The sequence below is a fragment of the Acartia tonsa genome, chromosome 4, assembly GCF_053477335.1.
Source record: "Acartia tonsa isolate MP-2025a chromosome 4, ASM5347733v1, whole genome shotgun sequence".
Taxonomy (NCBI): Eukaryota; Metazoa; Arthropoda; class Copepoda; order Calanoida; family Acartiidae; genus Acartia; species Acartia tonsa.
This window is the reverse complement of record NC_137263.1, coordinates 53110048-53129007: the sequence shown is the minus strand read 5'-3', so window position 1 is coordinate 53129007 and position 18960 is coordinate 53110048. Positions and strand designations below refer to the sequence as shown.

Genomic DNA, 18960 nt, shown 5'->3' with positions numbered 1-18960 from the left:
TCTTTTTATGGAAAATACAGGGTCTAACAAAAAATGGCTTTTTTATCAAACTTTAAAAATGCCAATTTTAACATTTCACCCTATAGTACGTAACAAATAAGAATATAAACATATTCAAATCACAAATGATATAAAAATCACTTTTTTGTAGAGAAAAATGCGTTTTCATTGAAAGTAAAAAAACTTAAAAATTAAGATCTTTGGTTTAGATTGATATTTTGAGATATATATTTATCACTTTTTTTCAATAGGATAGTTGGGGGCAGTCGGGTTAGGAGTAAGGTTTACTTCAACACAGGGCTCGGCAGCCGCGCATAAAACTCAAATTTATACTCTCGTGTGCAAAAGAAAGTTATAGCTTGTCGATTTAACTGAGGATTACACTCGGCTGCCGAGCCCTGCTTTTAGGAATCACCCGAAACCCTGTAAGCATGGAATGTTTATCTAAAAAATGCGTTTTAGGCTTTGGAAACTTATTTTTTCAAACTTAAACTACATTAGTTATTTTTAGCATCCTTTTATAGACAGCTTTCCGCGGATATCAAACTGAAATATTTTAAGATTAAAACCAGTTTTGTTAGCACCGAGAGGCCGAAGTCCCTGGCAAACAAAACTGGTATTGATTTTATAATTTTTATTTTAATATTCGCGGAAATTTGTCTGCAATACGATGCTAAGCATGATTTTTCAATATAGCTGAGAACCGGATCTAATCTAGCGGATATTAATCGGTTTAGACATACTGAAAAAAATTTAAAATCATGATAAAAAATTTTTGAAATAAAAACATACACAAAACTGTGCATTACATATAAAAAATCTGCTTTAACAAAACCAATATTATCCAAAGGTATCGTAACAAATCTGTAGCAAATATGGAAGCAGCTTATAGTGCCTAATAAAAAATGACGTTATACAATATAAATGACCAATGATAGGCCAGCCTACATTGTAATTGACCAAAGGTAAAGGCCTATCATTGGTAATTTGTATTGTATGGTGTAAGTTTTTATTATGCACTATAAGCTATTTCTTTAACATTATCAAGCTTGAAAAATTATTTTTTGTCTTTATGTTTTGATTATAAAAGTTTTAAAAAATGCTACTATAAACTATCCTTTTTATTCTTACATTATACATTGTTTACAATAATATATTTAAATAATTTAATAAATAAGGTAAAAAAAAGTGTTTTGTGATTTTTATCTAAGTAGCTTTTTTGTAAAAATGTTGGCAAAAGTATTTTGGTGTTATTGTATCTTTTGTAACTAAAAATTTAAGCTTAAAATAGGAAATTTTGAAAGTAGAACAGTTCCGACAAAGATTTTTAAAAAGATTCATGCAGTTATAATAACTGCCAAAGAACGTGTTATCTAAACTTTTTAAACAAATATATTTTTGATGCACATATTTTAAGTTAGGTTAGGGATTTTAAGGTATAAGACAATGGACGATAAATAAATGTACATCCAAATTATGATTAAAATTATTGGTGAAACATTGTATACACTGCTAAGTAAGTATAATCCATTCAAGATTTAATAAAATTCCCAAAAGTTGTTAAGCAACGAATTACAGAACGCATTAAATAAAATTTTGAAACCAGAATAATTTGAAGTCCAATATTCCCTCCCTCCCTGCATTTCTTTACTTAAATCTTTGTCTTCCCTGTTTTACTATCTTATATCCAATAGAAGGATTCATATAAAAGTTAGGTATACACAAGGTGGGAGGGGACGATTGTCTGTTTATTACTCTAGTGCCAAAAGTTTTATAATAACGTTTTTATTCGTTGGTTTAACAACGTTGAAGCCATTATTACATTTTGATTGGAGGGTTCATTAAATTTTGCACCCCATATTGTAATATACAAAAGCGGTAATTTTGTGTATCACTACTGGGGATGTACATCAATTAATCGGCCATTGTCTTATCCCTTTAAATCCCTGAGAAAACATATCTTTTACCTCGATAACAAGATATAAATTAGTAGATTAGGACATACCTACTAACTTATATATGCATCCAACAAATATTCTATGGCTAATGACTATTTCTTTTTAACGTCTATGGCTTTTCTATGTTGTCATCTATATATCCATCTATTGTTCATCTCATGTCTATCTATTGTGTTTGTTTGTTAAGCTCGTCAAGGCATTCCCTACAAACTCGGACCTCTTCGTGGATTTTCAACTTCGGAATTCGCGCCTAAAAAATAATTGTTATTTAAAATTCCGAAATGGGTTTTATGGACGACAAATTGATGTACGCACCTAATTTAAATAAATCCTTAAACAACAAAAAAAAATAGTTATTTCTCGCATCGTATTATAAACAGCTTTCCGCGGATATAGAATGTAGAATTATAAGATTAAAACCAGTTTTTTAGCTACGAGGTGCCGAAGGCACCGGCTAAAACAACTGGTTTTAATCTTATGATTGTAATTTTTATATTCGTAGAAAGATGGATATAATACGATGCTAGACATAGTTTTTTTCGTATGAATGAGAACCGGTTCCTATCCACTGGATTCGAATGAATACGAGAAAACTTATATACTTAACTTAAATATATTTAATGGACGTACGTACGGGCGGATATACCTTATATTTGGAACAAGTAGAACATAACAGGTTGCCGCAACTCCTGCAATGATACCGCAGCTCCAAGTAAGTTTATTTAAAATAGGGACAGACGGACGTTAAAACAGGCATCCTATCAACGAACGGACAAAAAGATAGACGGAAGTACCTTATATTTGGAACACGAAGAGCAGAACAGGTTGCCGCAGCTCCTGCAGTGATGCCGCCGCTCATACATGGTGAACTTGACGCCGCACGCCTTGCATCCCTCCGCGCACTCGTCGCGCACCCAGTGATCAACAAATCCTTTTCCTAAACAAAAAAATTATCATTAGTGTTATAATGAAATTGTAAATATCAAAAGATTAATAAACAATCCTTATGTAAAAGGATTTTTGTCTGTCTGTTTTAAAAATATATCACTTTAAAATATTATTTAACTTAAATGTTTATACCTGGTTTACTGGAAACAGCCCAGAAATAGACACGTTCCCTTTCAATAGAATTAAATATACCTGATTTAATAGATAGAAACCAGTGATAGACACGCCCTCTTTTATTAGAATTAAGTATACCTGGTTTACTAGAAACAGCCTAGGAATAGACACGCCCCCTTTTATTAGAATTGAGTATACCTGGTTTATTAGAATCAGCCCAGGAATAGACACGCCCCCTTTTATTAGAATTGAGTATACCTGGTTTACTAGAAACAGCCTAGGAATAGACACGCCCACTTTCATTAGAATTAAGTATACCTGGTTATCAGAAACAGCCCAGGAATAGACACGCCCCCTTTCATTAAAATTAAGTATACCTGGTTTACTAGAAGCAGCCCAGGAGTAGACACGCCCCCTTTCATTAAAATTAAGTATACCTGGTTTACTAGAAACAGCCCAGGAATAAACACGCCCATTTCATTAGAATTAAGTATACCTGGTTTATTAGAAATAGCCCAGGAATAGACACGCCCCCTTTTATTAGAATTGAGTATACCTGGTTTACTAGAAACAGCCCAGGAATAGACACGCCCCCTTTTATTAGAATTGAGTATACCTGGTTTACTAGAATCAGCCCAGGAATAGACACGCCCCCTTTTATTAGAATTGAGTATACCTGGTTTACTAGAAACAGCCCAGGAATAGACACGTCCCCTTTCATCTCCCACAAACAGGGCTCTGTGGTCCTAAATACAAATTAGCGTAATTAAAAATCGGCAGGTATAAGAGGATAAGATAATGGACGGTAAATTGACCTTTCTGTAGATTAAAATTATAGGATTAAAAGTTGGGACACTGCTTGATTGAACCAACTAATTAAGATTTATTAGTCCCGGAAATTTAGGGTATCAGTACATATAATTTAAAAGTCCAATGTCCCCTCTACCACTGATGACCAGGGCAAAGTAAAATTAATTGAATAATTTCAAAGAAAGCTTTATCCATGGGCAATTAATAATATGCAGGATGATTAAAATACCCTAATATAGCCTTATTTGTTTAAATAAAGGGGACTTCCATGAAATGGATAACTAACAAGTAAGTTATTGGCGAAATATTAACAAACAAACAAAAATAACATAATACTTAAAATATTACAAAATTCTAATATACCTTTGAAATGGCAAGGGCGGTAATCGCCGCCGGCTCCTTGTTGTCCGCCCGATGGAAAGCCGTGTGGAGGGTCAGGGTGCCTCGGTGGACCAACTTCCTTTGCCAGCTGTAGCCGTCTCCACTAGGGTCCCGCATTAAAGATCCTTAGATATAAATTTAGTTTCATTTTAATCCGCTAGGTTACTCTTGCATGCATATATTTGAGTTTGATAAAATAAGGGAATTAACTATGGCAACTGTAGTTATATTTATGTAGTACAAATTTTTTTCCGTGAGATTCCGCATTGTTTACGTGTGATACAAATATATATCGCCTGGTGGTATTTAATTACTCAATCTTTCAATTATAAAAAGATATAAAAAGTTATTTTCAAATTAAATATATAAATTTGATATTTTTTACAGCTTAACATTCAGAAAATTTGCTTTGTTTAACCAAAAGCCATAGAAACCTAAGCAAAACAATTTAGCTCAAAAATACACCGCTAAAGTATTTACTAACCTTTTTTATTAGGCGGATTTATTAGAACAAAGCTTTCATCCACAACCAGACTAGTTCTCTCCTCCTTGTCTGGGTCATTTTCTTTTTGATTGTCTTCGGTTTCCTTCTCAGCTCCATGTAGTGGTACCTAAACATTATTTCTATCAAATATCCTTATACTAAAGTAACAGGATGTCTGTCTGTTTGTCTGTGTGTTTGTACCGAAAGATCTCGCTAACCGCTGAACCGATCGGGTTCTCCTTAACAGGGTAGCTTCTCATAGGTCCCGGAAAGGTTTATAACTATTTGGAGGGAGGGTACCACCAAGAGAAATCGCCCCTAGAAAAAAAATCCCCCCTCATAAATTTTTTTAAAAAGTTTTCTGTTTTCTTTTAGAATCTAAAAAAATAAATTGGGTTATAAAATTCGACTCTCCTCAAGTGCCCCTAGAGGCCTCCAGGGGCGTAGCCGCTAGTGGAGAATATGTTAATAGAAAAATAACAATCTGTCAGGGATCTTAGGGGATCCTAAATGATGGTATTCAAAATGAGACCGTCTGAAGAAAAAAACTTAAAATTATTGGTTAAAAATTTTATCACTACAGCAAATAATAAAAACGAAAACTTCTCAGAAAAGGGGGTTATAAACTTTAGATACCAATGTAATTTTCAGTCCATGATTTACTCCTTCCCTGAAGTTCCCCAATATTTTAATAATTTTATTGTTTTAGAGTCAATTTTTCTTCCATTTCCTATAATACTTTTAAAAGTTAAATATCTATACCTTACCATCTTACTTTTTTCGTTCCCCTATTTAAAAACAAATATAATTTTTCTAATTCAAATAAAATTGATTAATTCATCTTTGTATTTTAGTAAAAATTGGTAAAAATATGCTTAAACAGACTGGAAGCTAAGAATGCTCGTTGAGTATCTTTTCTACAATACGTGTGTGTATGTGTGTGTACAGTACCTACCTCTAAATAATCTATAGACCACATATTAACAACACCATCGCTGCCACCAGTTATTATAACATTAAGTCTGTCCCAGTCGATAATATGGCTCTAGTAAAAATTAAATCCATAAATATTTTTGAGCACCTCAACTTAATACAGGGATTCTAAGGGATAAGACAATGGATGATAAATTCATATACAACCCCATTGATGATAAAACATAATAACCCCTTCTGTAGATTAAAATTATTTGTTGAAAAGTTTGGACACTTTATTTGTAAACAAAAACATCAAAATACCCAAAATTTTGAGCAAACATGGTTATAAAACTATGGGTACCAGTATAATTTCATGTCTAATGTCCTCCCCTTCCCTAAAAGACACATTTCGATCATGGTTTAACAATCATATTAATTTTTATTATTTTATTTATGGATTAATTTCCTGTATGGTACAGAGTAATGTGTAGTTATTTCTTGTTGAGCTATCTGTAATTCCTGTAAATAGAATATAGTTGAAAAATTTAGAGAACAGTCGAATATTATGATGTATTAAATCTTATTTTAAATGTAAATGGCTTTTAAAATCAAACTTTGAATTGGGGGGAGTGGGTGGGGGTGCATTAAAATAACCTAAATCCAACCAAAATATATATATATAAATCAAAGCTAGCATAATACCTGTGTTAGCTGGTGAATAAATGGCTGTATCAACCTATTCAAATCAAATTAACTACATTATAAAACTTTAAAATTGTTAATAGAAAATAGGTAATCATTAAGAAATGGGATATTATCCTTTAATATGCTGACCTAATGTGGATAAAGGTATAAAGATAAAATGATAGATAGATTTGTCAAGAATTGTAAATAGAGATTTTTAGATGGATATAATGTATTTTCCTGAGCAATAGGGTTTCCATTGATATCCCAAAGATAAAGAATAGACCCGCTACACGTGGCTATGTCTCCTGTGTACACAATTACAAAGTTGTCAACTTTTCTTTTCATTTTCCCGCATTTTGGTAAAAATATGATTTTTTTTCTCAGATATATTAAAATTAGATATTTGAATTTTAATTCTTCTAGGTAAATTTAGTTTTTTTTTAGAAACATTGTATTTAATTTGAATAATGTTATTTACGGAAAACCAATATAAATGGTCGACAACCATGTGATATTTTCCTGTCATATCGTTGATATGTACGGCAGCAACAGGTTCTGATGCATGGGACAGAGTTTTGATGTAGGTAAACCTAAAGAAATAGTTAAATTAATTTAAATAGAAGATGGATTGATAAACAATTAAATATCTTTAGATAGACAGACATACAGACAATTAGTAAGATAGATAGATACCTTGTGATAACTATATGATAGCTGTGGTATCCTTGCTACCTGACACAGCTATATCCTAACTAGTACTTTATAGATAGATAGATACCTTGTGATATACATATGATAGCTGTGATATCCTTGCTACCTGACACATCTATATCCTAGCTAGTACTTTATAGATAGATAGATACCTTGTGATATCCATATGATAGCTGTGGTATCCTTGCTACCTGACACAGCTTTATGCTAGCTAGTACTTTATAGATAGATAGATACCTTGTAATATCCCATATGATAGCTGTGGTATCCTTGCTACCCGACACGGCTACGCCCCAACTAGAACTGGATGTTAAACAGATAACCGGCTCTGTGTGACCAGTCAAACAAAACTTCAACTGCAGCTTGCTTCGCCGTTTCTATAAAGTCATTAAGTAAAATAGAAGGCTTAGTCAAAAAGCCAAGAAAAATTGCATGTTTAAGGTTTTAGGCCCTTTGAGTCAGGAGGTAAACATTCCCAAAAAGATACGGTCAGAGAAGAAAAATACCAAAACTTCTTTATTTTCCAATTTAATTTTAAAGAGGATGCCATTGCATGAATCTTGAGTTATAAGACAATTGACGATAAATTAATTAAATTTATGTGTATTGTGCATACCCAATGATGATAAACAATTTATAATCGTTCTGTAGATTAAAACTTATGGTTGATACGTTTAATCTATAGAAGGGATAATTTTGTGCATCATCATTGGGGATGTACGCGCTACCGTGGTTCAAAAAGTATTTTGGCATTTTGAACACCCAACTTAATAAACCACCTGTTCTAAATTTATTTATAGTACCCAAAGTTTTTGGCCCAACGGATAAGAAAATTTGGTTTCAAACTTTGGGAACTTGTGCAACTTACAGAGTTATAGAAAGGGTAATGAGATCACTCTAACTTTAAATGAGACACCCCTGGAAATATATGCAAAAAAGGGATAAATTCTTGATTTAATTTCTATATTAATGACTCTTCCCTGATAGAACCAGACATTAACCAGGCTGCTGGTTCCAGCCGTCAGAATAACATTCTGGGTGGGACAGTTACACGCCAGGATTTCATCCATAAAACAATTAGGCTCGCACAGGAAACTTACTTTGTCAGTTTGGATATCAACAAACCTAAAATAAATTTGATATAGCAACCTTTGCCTGTAAGATCTATGATACATAATCTATATACATTGTATGTTTTAATAACTTTAAAACTAAACATGTCATCAAATGTTTTCTTGGGTTCAAAGTGCAAAAATAATACGGCAAAACATTATATAATTCTTTAAAATCCTAAAGTACATTTTTCAAACTGTTTTCATTATTAAAATTTTGCTAAATATACTTTTTTATCGTTAAAGTGTACTTTTATGTCAAAGCATTTGATGATTTATAGCCTTAACTCATTTTACTTTTTAAAGTTTTGTTTGTCAAGACCATGGTAGACATTAACTTTTTTCATTCATTTAAATCTATATAGCAGAAAACTGAATAAAATTGCTGATTTTACAGTTGAATACCTGAAACTATGATCTGCATATCCCCAGGACAGGTATTCATTGCTAGTGCCAGGTACCAGAACTTTGTTCTGCTCCACAGCCTACAAATAATCAGACAGTTAATAGTTAGTTATAGCATCGTATTATAGACAGCTTTCCGGAGATATCAAAATGAAAAATTTTTAAAACCATTTGTGTTAGCCCAGTGTGCCCGAAGGCCCGGAATAACAAAACTGGTTTTAATTTTATGATTTTTTTTTATATTCGTGAAAAATTTTCTATAATACGATGATATACATGATTTTTCAGTATTGCTGAGAACCGATTCTAATCTAGCGGATATAATCGGCTTCTATGCCATACAAAAGATTTAAGATGGTTTCAAGTCTTTGCAAATAAGAAATTTTGGTATAAATTTGGGGAAAACCTTTCACGAGGATGCCTGCAGCAATTAGGTACAATTTTTAGTACCTTTATTTTTTAAAAGGTAAATCCTTGGACGATTAAGAATAATGTTAAAAGAAACGCACCTGGATTGTTTTCTCCAAGACAATAATTTGTCCCACGGGACCTTTCAACTCCTTCAACAGGAAACATAATCAATACAATTTATCTATTTTATTACTCTATTCTATTTTAAACTTTGGGGTCTTTTATTTGGTTAGTTATTTCATTAGTTAAAACTAGAAGTGCACAAACATTTTTAATCTAGAGAAGGATTTAATTTGCATATCGTCATTGGGAATGTACTTTAATCTATTACCAATTGTCTTATCCCTTAAGATCTTTGAAACTTATGCTTGTTTAACAGCCAGGGCATTTCCTAAACCTGGTAATAAAAAAATGTATATTTTAGTTTAGTTTTGGATATCAAACATTATTATATAGTCTAAAATACAAGAATTCAGCTAAAATGTCGATCTCAACTTTATGAAATTTGCATAAAATAATGGATATAGGATATAAGTGGATATATTGACAGGTGAAAAATTGTAGTTAATTTAGCTTGCTAATATGGACCTTATTTATTGGTCAGTTCATTTATCTAGTAGGAGGGGCAGGGATGTAATAAAGGGGGTAGATAACATTAATTTATCCAGCTACAAGTTTCACTTTATTAGGGTACATGATAATCAGGTGTAAGATCCAAGTTATATTATATCCATTGCATTAATATTAATTATATTTTCCTTTAGCGGTGTCATAGTCGGAGTCAGGTGTGTCAGATTATGGAAGAATATCTTGGAAACCGCTGGATTAGGCCCCGCCATTTCGGCGCTCATCATACCGCCGCCCGCCGTTTTTGAGTTCACCTAAAAAATTAATTTGAAGATCTATATCTAACAAGAAAATTCATAACCAGAGGTGGATTCTTTAATAACTTTTCGGCTCACTGCCTCACTATTATTAGTGAGGCTCGCTAAAATTTATTATGAAAAATCCTCCAAAATCGCATAAAAAATCTACAAAAATAAAACATAAAAGGGTTATTAACATAAGATTTTGTTTAATTTTTGTAGATTTTTAATACTATTTTGGAGGATTTTTCTCAAATTTTTTTAGCCAGCCTCACTAATTTTAGTGAAGTAGTGAGCTAAAAAGTTTTTTTAAGAATGTAGATTGATATACAACTCTCTCTTCCACAAAATAGTTTAAATTTTCTAAAGGTAGAATTTTTAGGAGGGAATGGGACATTGGACTGTAAATTATTCTTGTAACAAAAGCTATATGAACACGTTCCCATTCGTTAGATTAAAAACGTTGGGTACTTTTATTGAAACTTGATTGGTTGGTTTAAACAAGCTGTGTATAAACTTTTCCACCGATAATTTTAACCTGCAAAAGGGTTATTTTGTTTATAATAATTGGAGCTGTTCCTAAGTTTATCGCCCAATGTCTTATCCCTTAATATCTCTGGAATTTAGAATTATTGTCCATTGTCCTACCCTTGAAACAAAATTGACTGATTTAAAACATATTTTTACAACTCTAATCCAACTAAAACCTACCTTTCTTGCAGGATGCGGCTTTTTGAAGAGTAGCTTCGGTATTTGTCCAAAGTTGTTTATAAAACTGATTGTAGCATTGCGTTGCAGAGGATCTTCGATGGTGAATATGTCAACATTCCCCTCGTAGAAAAGGTGGTGGAAAACGTTGTAATTTTCGGCAGCCATGTCCCCTAGATAGATAGATACATAGTTATATAGATAGATAACAGTTTTGTTGCGTTGCAGAGGATCTTCGATGGTAAAAATGTCAACATTTCCCTCGTAGAATAGGTGGTGGAAAACGTTGTAGTTTACGGCAGCCATGTCCCCTAGATAGATAGATAAATAGTGAGAAAATAAATAGATAGATAGCAGTGACCGTATAGAATGGGTGGTGAAAAACGTTGTAGTTTTCGGCAGCCATGTCCCCTAGATAGATAGATAAATAGTGAGAAAATAAATAGATAGATAGCCGTGACCGCATAGAATGGGTGGTGAAAAACGTTGTAGTTTTCGGCAGCCATGTCCCCTTGATAGATAGATAAATAGTGAGAAAATCAAATAGATAGACAGAGGTGACCGTATATAATAGGTGGTGAAACACGTTGTAGTTTTTGGCAGCCATGTCCCCTTGAGAGATAGATAAATAGTGAGAAAATAAATAGATAGATAGCCGTGACCGCATAGAATGGGTGGTGAAAAACGTTGTAGTTTTCGGCAGCCATGTCCCCTAGATAGATAGATAAATAGTGAGAAAATAAATAGATAGATAGCCGTGACCGTATAGAATAGGTGGTGAAACACGTTGTAGTTTTTGGCAGCCATGTCCCCTTGAGAGATAGATAAATAGAAAGAATGAAAAAAAGGAATGGTTAATGGTTATTTAATTTTCAAGTAAAAAAATTTAAGGGATCTAAAGGGATACACAATGGCCAATAAATTGTTGCACATCCCCAATGATGTTACACAAAAGTACCCTTTCTATAGATTACAATTAGATGTTGAAACGTTTGCACACTCAACTTTATGAACCAACCGATAAAAATTCAATAAAATCCCCCAAAGTAGTTAAGCCAACGCAAAAGAAAAACGTTATTATAAAACTTTGGAGACTAGTGAGTGTTATAAACAGCCCAATGTACCCAGCCTCCCTGGTTATTTGTTCTACAAGTTAAATAGTTCTGACCTTGCTGTTTATAACCAAAGATGAGATCAATCCAATGGTGAAGGTTGGCGGTCACATAATCAGACTCTAGGGCCTCGCGGTGCACGCGGATAAACTCCCGCGGATCTTTCTTGGCCCATGCGGGCAATTTTACCGCTTCCAGCACCTCTCCGCTTTGCTTGGTGCCCTAGCGACGATACTTAAATTAAATTACTGCCAAAAAAAACTTAACAACTATAACATGTGTTTTAGTGGCCAGGGAGAGAGTGGACATCCGAAGTTCTCTCATTTGTAGGCTTTAAAATTTGAGGACTTCTTTCAGAAATAATATTGAATTGTATAAACATTAGCGTCTAAACTTTTCAACCATTAATTTGAATCTAAACAAAGGGAAATTTTAATTATCATTTTGAGGTGGTTATTAATACAGTATTTACGCAGTTATGCATAGTTATCCACAATATAACTACACACAAACTATCACTCAATCACAATTTATTACTGTATATAAGTTTACTGTCTTTTTATCCAATTTTGTAAGCTTATTGTTGATACGCTACTTATGATTACAATAATCCTTATCTAAAAATGCTTAAAGATTATTTAAGTATACGTCCCAGATCAAAATTATTCTTGTTGGTCAGAAAATCCGGGAGATAGAAAAATTCCGGTATCAGCTCTCTGACGTCCGCCATATTGTTTTTACTCGAGGACTCCCAAGCCTCGCCGATAGAGTGGAACATCCGGTCTGCCAAATCAAAATGGCCGCCCTTAAAAAAAACAGGTTTTAGTAGAGTAGCTTTATTATAAACATTCATTTGTTGTTTAATCTGAAAAGACTTGACTAGAAGTTCGGTTAATTTATACAATAAAACATAAAAAATAGGCCAAAAGATCAATGATTTCAATAATAAAGTGGGCGGGAGTCTAACAACCTATCTGTATCTATCTATCTGTAAATGTAGAAAATGTAGAGTAAATGGTTCCATACGAAACAATCATGGCAGTGGAGTAGTCATTATCATAATGGTAGGGGGCGGAGTCTAACTATTTATTTACCTGTAAATGTAGAAAATGTTGAGTAAATGGTTTCAAACGAACTAGAAATGATGAAACAATCATAGCAGAGGAGTAATGGGTACCCTAATGATAGTGGGCGGAGTCTAAATATTTATCTATCCACCTATTTACCTGTAAATGTAGAAAATGTTGAGTGAATGGTTCCATCCGAACTAGAAATGATGAAACAATCATTGCAGAGGAGTAGTGAGTACCATAATGGTAGGGGGCGGAGTCGGGGCTGTTTTCATCCCACTCTCTGTAGGGAAAAAGTCAAGACGTAATATTTTTTCAATTAAAAAAAGAAATTATGGAAAAAAATACAAAATCTGACAACCATTTTTATATCTACGGAAATTTTTCATGAAAGATGACACCCTTGACTTTCCTGAATCTTTTGATGAACTCGTCCAATCTCTTCTGGGTTTGAGCCCCCATAGGTTTGGATAGATCCCTGGAAACATAATAATATTATTACAAAATTGGCTGCATGTTTGTAAGCATGATTATCAGTTTATTTTTTACCTGACTTAATTTTTATTGTTTATCTGGTAAATTTTGTCAGTCTGTCATTGTGATTATTTGTTATTATCCCTGTATCTCTATATATGTTACTAACGGCTACGCCCCTAGAGGCTTAGAGGGGTATTCTTGGTGCAGTGGGAAAAGAGTAGGGATGTCGACCATCCTTAAAAATTTTATTTAAAAAGAAAAGGTAAAAGAACCAAAATTCTAAGGACAATTTCTCTAAATATTCTTCTCTACAAACAGACAGACAGACAGACAAACTTATAGATATCCTGTTACTTTTATATGAGGATATACCTGAATGTCTTTGGATTGGTAAGATCTAACTCTTCGCTAGTATAATCAGCTACTACCCATGGAAAAACGGGGTACTGCAAAATTAGAATGTTCATATAAACAGTTTTTTTTGCCTCTTTTTAAAATCATTCATTATTGAAATAACATTTCCCCATTTACCTTTGCCAATTTTTAAAAGCGAAGCTTTTCTATAATTAGGGTCGGTCCATGCGTCCGTCTGTCCGTCCGTCACAAACGGATAGCTTTTTTAGATAATTTAGGCATGTTAGAATTGTCCTATCAATTTCAAACTTTGCATGGTGATTCCTTTAGTAGTTAGGTACGATTTAGCAAGCGTAGCAACTCTATAATCATTACAAGAATGTCCGTACGTCCATTTTAAACATGTTGATTTTTTTACTTTTTTAACAACAAATTTTTTTGTGATCTAATCATCCGATTGATCTGATTTTTGGTATGTTTATTCCTGGGACAACAAAGTATAATGTTATAAGCGAAGCAACTCTATAATCAAGTCCTAACAATGTAAGTATGTCCATAAACATTATCCTGTATCAAGCACTTTTTCAACAAATTTACACTTACAATTTGCTTCAACTCTTATACATTTATATTCTGATTATTCAGTTCTGACACTATATAAGTGTTAAAGTCCGTTTGTCCTACAGTTTCAGTGCTTCGCTTTTATGGATGTTGACATCCCTGTTTTCTAAAGAATATATTTTTTTATCGAATTGTATTTTAGATAGCATTCCGAGGATATTAAAATAAAAAATTATATGATTCAAATCAGGGACAGAAGACCGGGCAAACAAAGCCGGTATTCATTTTGTGATTTTTATTTTAATTGCCGTGGAAATTTGTCTTCATTTTGATCGATGCTGTACATGATTTTTTTAGTATGACTGAGAATTGGTTCTAAACCAGCGGATATTAATCGGTTTCGAAGCCATTATCAATATCAAATTATCTCTTATGTAAATTGATATTATTGGTAGAAAAATTTTGGACAGTGTTAATTTAAACCAACTAATCAAGAAGTGATATTCATACTCAAAGTAATTAAGCAAGTCAATAAAACTTTGGGAACCAGTATAATTTACAGTCCAAAATAACTTCGTCTATTCACAGTTACTTTTGGTCATATATTTAAAAAGCGAAGCTATTCTAAAACTAGTTTTGTACTTATTATCCGTCATTATGAAGTTTCCTGCATGAGATCGTTGTAAGTTCTTCCAGCCAATGTGTTCAGCTCCATTATATACTACAGAAAGTGGGTTAATTCAAATATAACAATAGTTATACGAGGCAGGGATTTAAAGAACGATAAATTGATGTACACCTCCAATGACGATACACAAAATTATCCCATCTGTAAATTACGTTTAGTGGTTGAAACGTTTGGAAACTAAATGAATCAACCAATCATAGTGAACTATAAAAGTCCCCAAAGTTACTTAGACAACGAATAAGAAAACGTTTTTATAAAACTTTGGGGACTAGTGTAATAATCAGCCCACTATTTGAACTTAATTTGAATGAATTCCTGAAAGTTAGTCATATCACCACGGAGCCATTTCTCCGTCACCGATGTCTCTCCAATCAGCGTCGACAACAGCCCGCCGCCTCCGCCGATGCCCGACACGCTACCGCTGCCACCACCGCCCATCATCGACTCATGGCCGTCCACGGAGCCGGTAACGGTGACGAATAGTTCGGCGGTGGTGTTTTCTAGCAGGTTGGAGACGATTGCTCCGATTCTTTGGTTTAACACAGTTCGGTCCTGTTGCATAATTATCCATTTTTAATTTTACCTTAGCCAACCATCTTTATGGGTAGACATTGATCAGTAAATTCGGTAAAACAAACTATTAACCCTTTGATAGATTAAAATTATTGGTTGAAAGGTTTGGATACACGAATTTTGAACAAACCAATCAATATTCAATTGAAAGTATCCAAGGTCATTAAGCCAGCGAATAAGATACCATAGTTATTAAACTTTGGGTACCATCTAATTTTCGGTACAGTGCCCCCATTTAAATGTAAAGAAATGAAATTTAAGTATTAATCATATATATCAGACTATTCTATCAAAAAGATAAAAAAATGGATGATTTCATTCCTTTTTATGGAAGGCGAGTAGATAATTTTGGCCATTTTTAAGGAACAATTCCAGAGCAATATTTTGTAGCAAATATCTTCTCTTGTGGATTTCTTTTATATTATCGTAAGTAAACTTGGATACTTTGCGTTTCAATTTCACTCCCGACGTTTGCCCGGGTACGATCGGTATAATGGGGTTAAATTGATCTTTGGGTATAAAGTCTATGTCATGCACTTCTTTTTTGTTGATTATGGTGAAGCCATCGATGAGATAGCACGACTCGCGGCCGAGCAGCAGCAGGCCCTCGACCACGTCGAGCCCCAGGATGCGGGCACAGTTGTAGATCCCGTCGATTTTCTCGCCCTTGTCCACCATTCGCATCACGGTTTGATAGCCGGATGACAATTCTTCCACTAGGGGGGATTTTTTGGTTAGGGTGTTCTGACCGCTGGCCGGTGTGCTAGCCCCGCCTCCAGTTTCACCTTCCCCTTCGGGAGATTGCTCCTCTCCTCCCTCTCCTTCGCCTAAGAAAATTTTAATTGGTAATATTTAGCTTTTCTGACAAAAAATGTTCTTTTTCGTAATTCTTATGTTGAAGGATTAGAAATGCAAATTAAACGACATTAACAAAGCATTTGATTAAAAGATAAATTTAAAAAATCACTAAGTGACACTTTAGATAATTTTTCATTCAAACTTGAAGTAATATTTGTTTTAAAAAAAGTAAATAAAATATTAATGCTGTACTGTGATTGGTTATTTTGGATATCATCAATTTAAAAATTGTGATTGGTCAATAACCTTTGGTCCTAATGTTAATACTGTTGTATGATTGGTTGAAAATTACCTTGCACATCCATACTGTCTTCTGATTGGTCAACACTACTGCCGGTTGTCTGTCTTCTTCCAGAGTTTGCTGATGACTTGTTCTTCAGGCTTATCTAAAGTCAATCCTTAAATCATATTTTACCAAAACTAGGAGACTATATTACAAGGTTTTATTTGTGCAATTAATTCAAAAGACATTTAAAAACGTTAGTTTCAATAGACACCTCATCTGATTTTTATCGTATATAAACTGTTTATAAGATAACTTTGTAAATATTTATTAACAAAATTATTTTTAAGGATGCATCCCTGTCTGAGCTGATCATCCAATGACATGCTGATGGCGGGATCTTCCACTGTGACGTCACAATCGTCGTAATCCAGGGCTGCCAACTCCTAAAATATTGTTTCGTGAAAACACACTTTTCATAATAACCTTGGGGACTTTCATTGAATTTTGATTTATTTATATTCATTTAGTTGACTGTCCAAACGTTTCTACCACTAATTGTAATCTATAGAAGGGTTAATCTTGTGCATCATCATTGGGGAATAGGATGTACATCAATTTATCGGCCATTTTCTTATCCCTTTAGATCCCTGCAAATATCTTTTATTTATATATTTTCTTAATGTTGTGTTTTTTGTACCTTGTCTTCTCTTTCCAGAATGACAATGCTCTGATGTTGTTGCTGCCAGACTCGGCTGTCCCGGCTTGTCGGTCGTTTGTACCTCATGGCGTTCCCGCCACCTGTTCGGTCAGATACTTAAAATTTTCCGTATAAATTTCTATGTTAACATAAAATCTTATTTCAAGACCTTAGAACAAATCCTTTATAATCTTTACATTATTTCATATCAATATCATGGCCTACTTGTTTGTATTTATATTCTCATATATTTATTTTCTTTTCATTTTTTTTCATTAGTGTATGAAATTTTGAAAATTTTAAAATTCGTTACAAATCATAATAGTTTTGAACTTTTGTAAGATTATTCTTTAAAAAAATATATAGGTTGACAAAAATCTGCAAAATAATTTTTAAGTATCCGTCCCTGGCCCGCCCGTACCGTCCTCTTTCCAGGGGTACCGCAGGTAGAATGTGTCGTCACGTGACATTCGTTTCCTCATTCTGGATTGGTCAGAAGTCAACATATTGACCCAATGAAAATAATATTTTAAAATTTTTTCCAGTATGTCTTCAAAACCGATTAATATCTGCTGGATTAGAACCGGTTCTAAGCCATACTGAAAAATCATGTATATCATCGTATTACAGACAATATTCCACGAATATTTTAATAAAAATCATAAGGTCATAAAAAAGCTGTCTATAATGTGATGCGATAAATAACTATGATAAATATTCAAAATCAAATCAATTAGTGCTCTTTAGACTTTATTATAGTGTTTAACAAAATTAAAAAAATTTAAATTTATTTTGAAATAATAGCCTGGCTCAATTAGTTGACTATAATTTTCCTGAAAGGTCCTTCTAATTCATCCAGTCGCCACTTGACCAGTCTACTCTCAACGTGAGGTCCCCATAGCCCCCGTTCCTAAACAAAGAAATTAATATTATCTTCCTGTGCTTTAGACAACGACATGTGAAAATTATATATTATTCCTATAGTGGGTATATGGACATCATCGATCAGTTCGTTTATCCAGTAGGAGGGGAGGGAATGGGGAGAAACGTTATTTAGTCAGGTACGGTTTTTCTCTATTATATTGCACAAGACATCCATGTACTCTGATAAAGTAATGCTCGCAGCTGACTAAAACACAAATACCCCCAATCCACCAACTTTATTCTGTCCCCTCCCCTCCTACTGGATGAACAAACTGACCAAAAAATGAGGCCCATATTAGCAAGCTAAATTGACGACGTATATCCTATAACCTCTTAGGATCCTTAGAATGATCTAAAACCCCAACCTGGGTGAGCTGAGACTCAATCTTGTTCCAGACCTCCTCCAGGAAGGTGAACATGTGCTGGTTCCTCTGCACGTTTAGGGCTATGTTCTGGTCCACCACTCTGGATACCACTATCAGGTTGTTCCTAGATAGATAGATACAGAGATAGATAGATAGATATAGTTCAGGGCTATGTTCTGGTCCACCACTCTGGATACCACTATCAGGTTGTTCCTAGATAGATAGATACAGAGATAGATAGATAGATATAGTTCAGGGCTATGTTCTGGTCCACCACTCTGGATACCACTATCAGGTTGTTCCTAGATAGATAGATACAGAGATAGATAGATAGATATAGTTCAGGGCTATGTTCTGGTCCACCACTCTGGATACCACTATCAGGTTGTTCCTAGATAGATAGATAGATACAGATATAGATAGATATAGTTTAGGGCTATGTTCTGGTCCACCACTCTGAATGCCACTATCAGGTTGTTCCTAGATAGATAGATAGATAGATACAGATATAGATAGATAGATATAGTTCAGGGCTATGTTCTGGT

At 33.8% G+C, this 18960-nt stretch overlaps 2 protein-coding genes across 2 annotated transcripts in view; one reads left to right on the top strand and one right to left on the bottom strand.

Annotated features, from left to right (window-relative positions):
- LOC145317760 (uncharacterized) overlaps positions 1-18960 on the top strand; it is a 138373-nt gene that overhangs the window by 41387 nt on the left and 78026 nt on the right. The window lies entirely within an intron of this gene.
- The window catches only part of bchs (WD repeat and FYVE domain containing 3 bchs), a 71641-nt gene continuing 54694 nt past the window's right edge, over positions 2014-18960 (bottom strand). Inside the window, 30 exon segments of the mRNA XM_080155520.1 lie at positions 2014-2208; positions 2753-2895; positions 3697-3766; positions 4194-4336; positions 4696-4822; positions 5651-5742; positions 6079-6129; positions 6313-6348; positions 6537-6606; positions 6821-6887; positions 7246-7387; positions 7991-8133; positions 8526-8605; positions 9035-9088; positions 9698-9817; positions 10514-10683; positions 11679-11845; positions 12276-12427; positions 12849-12971; positions 13101-13170; positions 13542-13620; positions 14757-14807; positions 15090-15216; positions 15628-16172; positions 16496-16591; positions 16788-16872; positions 17127-17230; positions 17536-17612; positions 17963-18036; positions 18416-18539. Of these exon segments, the coding sequence (XP_080011646.1) occupies positions 2125-2208; positions 2753-2895; positions 3697-3766; positions 4194-4336; positions 4696-4822; positions 5651-5742; positions 6079-6129; positions 6313-6348; positions 6537-6606; positions 6821-6887; positions 7246-7387; positions 7991-8133; positions 8526-8605; positions 9035-9088; positions 9698-9817; positions 10514-10683; positions 11679-11845; positions 12276-12427; positions 12849-12971; positions 13101-13170; positions 13542-13620; positions 14757-14807; positions 15090-15216; positions 15628-16172; positions 16496-16591; positions 16788-16872; positions 17127-17230; positions 17536-17612; positions 17963-18036; positions 18416-18539 (3466 nt within the window). The 3' untranslated portion in view covers positions 2014-2124.